General features: G+C 40.7%; 1 protein-coding gene across 4 annotated transcripts; it reads left to right on the top strand.

Annotated features, from left to right (window-relative positions):
• On the top strand, positions 1–6,069 carry LOC124211821 (ATP-binding cassette sub-family G member 1). 4 transcript variants are annotated; one of them, XR_006881520.2, is made up of 11 exons: positions 1–990; positions 2,840–3,156; positions 3,353–3,526; positions 3,595–3,805; positions 3,888–4,001; positions 4,095–4,246; positions 4,312–4,480; positions 4,584–4,684; positions 4,754–4,909; positions 5,023–5,271; positions 5,355–5,473. XR_006881520.2 is itself a non-coding variant. In XM_046611275.2 (11 exons), exons 1-11 carry the CDS (start codon positions 837–839, stop codon positions 5,950–5,952), a joined length of 1,896 nt encoding a protein of 631 aa, XP_046467231.1. In that variant the 5' UTR covers positions 7–836; the 3' UTR covers positions 5,953–6,069. The 4 variants fall into 4 exon arrangements, 3 of the variants coding, with proteins under 3 accessions (XP_046467232.1, XP_046467233.1, XP_046467231.1); XM_046611275.2 differs by lacking the exon at positions 5,023–5,271 and adding an exon at positions 5,724–6,069 and having other exon boundaries at positions 7–990; XM_046611276.2 differs by lacking the exon at positions 5,355–5,473 and having other exon boundaries at positions 3–990; positions 5,069–5,270.
• Positions 6,070–6,385: the final 316 nt, after the last annotated feature.

Genomic DNA, 6,385 nt, shown 5'->3' with positions numbered 1-6,385 from the left:
TTAAGCACATCGTACCGTTGGTTATGTTATAACAAAGTACTTTTCTTGTTGTAATGAACGTACACTAATCCCAATACACCACATTATTTTGTTCACTTGAAACGTGAACTAAGAATTTGACTAGTTTTACTTATTTTCCATAAGCCTCACAGAGTGAAAGGAGAACATTCTTTGGCACGGGTGGTTCTAGTTCCGTTTAAAGCATGTGTGATTAGTCGTTCGATGCTTCACGCATCGTGAAAGTTACTTCGCCCCCGATTTCACTCCCACGCGAATAATACTTCTCCATGGCTGACAGACCGTACAGCGAGACTTTCCTTTCGCGCTTCTCAACGGTCGGAGATGAGTAATCCAGCAGAAGTTCATCGAGCTGAAAATCGGCCTGGTGTCCAGTCGATCCGTTGGTCAGGATACCGGAGCTTAAGAAATTATTCGATGCTGAACTGAGACCGAATGAAGCAAGGCCTATCTCCCCCCACTGTCGGCGAAACGGGTCACTAGAAAATTGGACTCATCGTGTCTGGATAGCCGTGTAACCGTCGCTCTCTGCACTGCGTCCGAGACAAACCGTGTGTGCGTATCACTGTAGAGGAGTGCGGTGGACAGTAAAATCCGCGATAGTATAACAGTCCAAGTGCGAAAGATCTTTCGGTCATCGACGTCACGTGGAGCTATTCGTGTAATCAGAAACTTTTCGATCAACTCGAAGTGACAACTCGTTGATAAATTTGATAAAAAGATTAGACCGAATACGGTACGAAGACTCCGAGGCTCAGTTCAAAAAGGATGACAACCGGCTAACGCGGGAACCAAGAAAATCAGGATCATCGATCATCATGAACTCCATACAGCTGACAGAAGGTGGTACCTGTACGATTCTGCGGCTCGATGAAGACAGTAAATTGCTGGATATTGAGGCCGGCAACCCCGCGACCTCCAGACTTGTCATCGAATTCGCTAATTTGAGCTACGCGGTTGACTGCGACACAGGCAAGTCTTCTTATTCGATTGTATTTCAATTTTTCACGATCCCAATTTTCTCACCAACGTATACGAGTATGGGTATACAAATCTCTCCGTGTATTGGAAGTGCGATGATTCGTGCATCAAAAGTTAACAAAGATCGATTCTCCCACCGTAAACACACAGTTGCTTTGACTGTCATGTAGAACGCTTCAATACATTGCGGTATGATAAGAACTTTTGAGATTTATCTACGCTTGGCCAGACTTTTTTAGTACAGCGATAAGGCGATGATGCAGTTACCGAGGAAGTCGGAAATGTCGGTAATGAAAATGACAATTATCGAATAGCTCGAAAATGAAAACAGTAAATCGATTTTTTCTCTGCTTTTAAATGATTCAAGTTAATCATAAACATGAAAAACTGTGATAGATATTTACAGCAAAACTTAGACGATTTTGTACACCGTAGTAGAAGAAACCGGTTGTACCACTTCAAGAATGTTGCGCCCCCACAAAATATTTCTGCTCGTGCGATATAATAGCATTCAAATGTGTCTCACATCACTACATCAAAATGATTGCAATCGACCCGTAAACATTTTTTAGCCAGCAAAATCAATACCGCCATTGAATTTATCATAAATAGTTAATTACTAGTACTATTTCATATACCAAGGACAAAGTCTTCGTAAATTTGTTGATTCTCTTCGAAACTGTTTGATAAAATTCGATAAAATTATGTAGGTTAATTTTCATATCATAAATCGATAACCAAATTCAAAAACACGAAAGTTGCTAACTCATTGAACTCAGCTCAAATGCACGTTTGGCTAAATCAACCATGTAACGACGAAGGCAATTACACCAACTGCGATCTTGATACTTTGTCAAATGGATAGTTTCATCTCAAGAAGACGTAGTTCACTTAAAGTCAAGAAGATGTGAAAAAGCTGGGTACGGCATTGCTACAACGATGGAGATATTTTAACATAAACATCAGATTTGTTTCAAGAATTGCTAGGAAAAATTATGCGTACGCATTTGCTTACAAACATCAAGTCGTGTCACGTGTTTACGTTGACTGTGAAGAATATTAGATTTGTTTACGCATAGTCTCGATTACAACTATACGTATGTACTGCGATTATGATGACAAACGTAGTAACTTTTGCTTATTAAGAATAACAAGATGCTACAAAGTATTAAATTATGCAGTCTTTATATCGAGTAAAAACTAGTAAACCAACACTAGTAAATTGAAGCAATTCTGTACAGTTACAATAAATATTTCATATTCATTTACGAGAGCTGTCATGAACAAATTTCGTAATGATCCAAAGTTTCGAATACTTGATACTTCCTGAAACAGCCGGTAGGCTCAGTTCAAGGCTTCGCAAGATGAGTGAATTAAGCATCAGAAAAGTGGATGGCCTTGCAACCATGTATTGTAGAATCTGTGACATGTTATTGCATTTCTAAGACGCAATAAATCATTCTTCCATCGTCAACGTTGAGTATTAGACTACACTTGTATTTTTCTTCTATGCCACTTTCGTCAACTATGCCTAGCGAATCTGACTGATGTCATTTAATGCAATCATATATCATCTATTAAATATATCCATAATAATAAAAACACAGTGTCCGATCCAACAATAATATCATTAGTCAACAAGTGAGCACCAAAAATCGCCAAAAACGACAGACAAGCCGCGACTGTCTCATGTAACAGAAATGAATATGGATAACAAGACGTGATATGAATTTGAATAATATTTTTGTTACCGGTAAACCGCGAAGAAAAAACTTGTATAGCAGCTGTGGTTTCGATTCACCACATCGTTTTGGTAATTTTTCTTTTCTATTCTTAACAGGTACTCAGAAGCAGAAACAAATTCTTTGCTCAGTGGCCGGACATTTTCGACCTGGTCGTTTAACCGCCATCATCGGGCCTTCAGGTGCTGGGAAGACTACGCTCTTGAGCATAATTTCCGGCCTGCGAGCCTCTAAACTCATGGGGACGATTACCATTAATGGCGTCGAGAGAAACAGGGAAGCCTTCCGAAGACAGGTCTGCTACATACCCCAGGATTTTGCACTATTGCCCCTGCTTACAGTACGTGAGACTCTCCAAATCGCTGCTGACCTGAAACTCGGATCTCCTCATACGGATCACCTTAGAAGACGTGCGGTAAGAAGACTGAATTTCATACCACGAATAAGGATCAAAAACAAAGTCCGAGTATTCTAAACGCTTTCACAACTCTTTGGTAGCTGAAACATGTTTTATTGCGCAGTGCCAGCATTGTAAGGTGGGGAAATTGCAATGTATGACCGGTTTTAGTAAGCCTCAATGAATTTCACAACAATTTTACGTTCCCTTACAGGTAATCGATATTGCTAGCAAGCTGGGACTTCTGTCGAGTTTAGATACAGCTGCAGGTAATCTCAGCGGTGGTGAACGAAAAAGACTGTCTATTGGAATAGAGTTGATAACTAACCCACCCGTAATGCTGTTAGATGAGCCTACGAGCGGATTAGATAGTGCAGCATCAGGCCAGGTTCGTTTTTCCGAATGATGCAGGAAATCATGGGTTCAGTAATGGAAGTTGTGACTTTGTCGCCACAGGTGATTGCCCTGCTGCACTCACTTGCCGAGGCAGGTCGGACTGTGGTTTGCACTGTTCACCAGCCTGGCAGTCACATGATATCCTTGTTCGATGACATCGTCGTCTTGTCTCGAGGACAAATAATGTACTGCGGACCGCGAGACCAAATTCTCGACAGCTTTGCAAAGGCTGGTCACGTTTGTCCTCAGCTCTGTAACCTGGCCGAATTCGGTAAGAGACTTTTTGTCTTGGGTTGACCTTGTTTAGTAACTTTCATCCGAATCACGGACTTGATTGTTTTGCTTCCATGCAGTACTGGATGTAGTTTCGACACCAAAGGAAAATTTGAAGAGATTGCGGGACGTGAGCAACGAAAAATACGAGGCAGCCAGACTACAACTTGAATCTACTCGCGGTCCTCAACTTAGTAAGTATAGTCAGACCAAAAATCACCAATTCCAAGTCATCTACGTCGATATTCTTCAAAGTTTTCACCTTATTTCCTCTATTAATTTTGCAGAGCACCAAACATCGAACGGTTCCAGGCCACCGCCAGGTTATTTTAACAAGGAGAAGGACGAAATTTCGCGGATAAGAACTTATCCAGTGTCCCACTGCAAACAATTCCTCATCCTTTTCAAAAGAGCGATGATCTGTATACAAAGAGACAATGTAAGGCGATCGAACTAACATCATTTATAAGTTTAAAAGTTACATCATTTTACGTTACCCTGCAGATGTTGACAAAACTCAGAATCGTTGCTCATCTGATGGTCGGACTTCTGGTTGGCATTGTATTCTATGACTTTGGAAGCAACGCAGCCAGATTTCAAAGCAACAACGCTTGCATTTTTACTTCTCTGTTGTTTCTATTCTTCGGTAACGCCATGCCAGCTGTACAGATGTGTAAGTTTGCAGTTATCTTCACGATTAGCAATTTTCAGTTTCTCGATTGCGACACGTTGCGAACGTGACGAAATCACTGTCACTCGCATCATCTTTTCTGCAGTTCCAATCGAAGCTGCAGTATTTCTCCGAGAACACATGAACAACTGGTACTCGTTGCAATCGTACTATATGGCAAAAGTTCTAGCAGATATTCAAGTGCAGGTGGGATAAGTCAAAAAGTACTTTCCTAGACTTTCTTACTTCAGTGAATAATTATTTTGTGGTCTCTAGGTTCTCTGTCCAACCTGCTTTCTCATCTTTGCCTACTGGCTAACGGGGCAGCCCCTTGAATTGGACCGGATATGGCGTGTCTGGCTCATCTGTGTTCTGTTGACGATGCTCGCTCAGTCTTTTGGCATTGCTGCTGGAGCTGCTTGCGGCTCACAGGTACATCAATATCTTCGATAATATTTTGATTAAAAACTATTGGGATGAACGTATCACGATTCTTACACTCCGACTGAAGACCATTTATGATAGTCCCCGTGTTTGTACCGCAGAAGTTTACAGTACGTGGGTTAAAAGTGTTATTTCACACTGTATCAGCGTCGCTGGTGCTCAGACAGCCGCGAAGGTCTCAATTGACGTTAATCAGGGTCATAACTAGAGGAATCGAGAAGCCAAATTTGAAATAGAGGTTCAGCTAAGCTGTACTAGCAGTTTATACGACCGTAACGTTTACGGTTAAGAATCTTCAGCATACACCTACCTTTGATACCAGTATACTGCTGTTGGACGGTTAACAATTTGTAATGAATTTATGGTCTACAAATTTACTGTGGGAAAAGTTGATAATCGTTTCATATTATTCAACCAATCGTGTTTATTTCAGGTGGGCGTTTTTGTTGTACCAGCTTTGAACATCCCGATGTTTTTATTTGCCGGATTTTTCCTTAGACTTGGAGAAGTTTCGGCATATCTTCGGCCTATTTGTAGCATCAGCTACTTCCGGTTTGTACTCTTTGTTGCGTCAATAGCTTTAACCAAGTAGACTGCTTTTTCTACAGCAGGCGCGCTAACTCTGGGAAATGCAACGATGTTTAATTTCCAAAATATAATAGTAAAACTTTCAAAACCGAAGACACAGAGTTTCGGAGGCTTATTGTTAGTGGCATATTGGGATATTCTTCATAATTTCGTATGAATAATTCAAATAATTTCCTCTCGATACCTTAACGTGAACCGTGGGTTGGTATTGCAGATACGCTTTTGAGGGAGTTCTTCAGGCGTTGTATGGGAATTCCCGTAAAAATTTGCCCTGTTCGGAGGTTTTTTGTCCTATTCGTTTACCGGCAAAAATTCTCTCGAACTTAGGCATGCCTACAGCACCATTTTACGTTCTGGCTCTAGCTCTGACTATATGGATCTTCGCACTGCACATATCCGTTTATGGATTACTTCGCTGGAAATTGTATCGTGCTACGAAATAAAATCTCATAAACTAAATATTTGCATTTCGAATATATAGTTTTTATTAATTGACAAGAAAAAGGAGAAGAAAAAAAAAAAAACCATGACCATCTGAAATATGTCTAGTGACTTTACAGGCAGTAAATGAATGGATGGCTTGGCTAACAGGGATGATGGCGTAGCGTCTCTCTTACCTGGAAGCCTCTTAATTCGTTTCATTAGACTGAACAATCTTTTATATGGGCTGTGCGCGCATGACTTTATTCTCTCATTCCCAGAACCCTGATCTTGTAGTTTGCCTACTGCACCCATCCTCGTTTCATTCTGCTAATTCCAAATCACTAACTCACTTACTTCTTAAACCGTACACTTCGTCTCTATCTTTCAAACCAATAACTTGAAAATGAACATCAAACTGATATTTTAATCGTATCTACATTTATTCGATCCTAC

This window comes from Neodiprion pinetum, chromosome 2 (genome assembly GCF_021155775.2).
Source record: "Neodiprion pinetum isolate iyNeoPine1 chromosome 2, iyNeoPine1.2, whole genome shotgun sequence".
Classification (NCBI taxonomy): Eukaryota; Metazoa; Arthropoda; class Insecta; order Hymenoptera; family Diprionidae; genus Neodiprion; species Neodiprion pinetum.
The sequence above is the reverse complement of the archived record's forward strand: the minus strand, read 5'-3'. Positions and strand labels throughout refer to the sequence as shown.

Bases quoted from the DNA above. Each gene is read 5' to 3' on its own strand.
- LOC124211821 (XM_046611275.2), top strand. From the start codon at position 837: ATGAACTCCATACAGCTGACAGAAGGTGGTACCTGTACGATTCTGCGG. The intron at 991-2,839 runs GCAAGTCTTCTT...TATTCTTAACAG, and splicing joins CGCGGTTGACTGCGACACAG to GTACTCAGAAGCAGAAACAA. The intron at 4,685-4,753 runs GTGGGATAAGTC...TGTGGTCTCTAG, and splicing joins TAGCAGATATTCAAGTGCAG to GTTCTCTGTCCAACCTGCTT.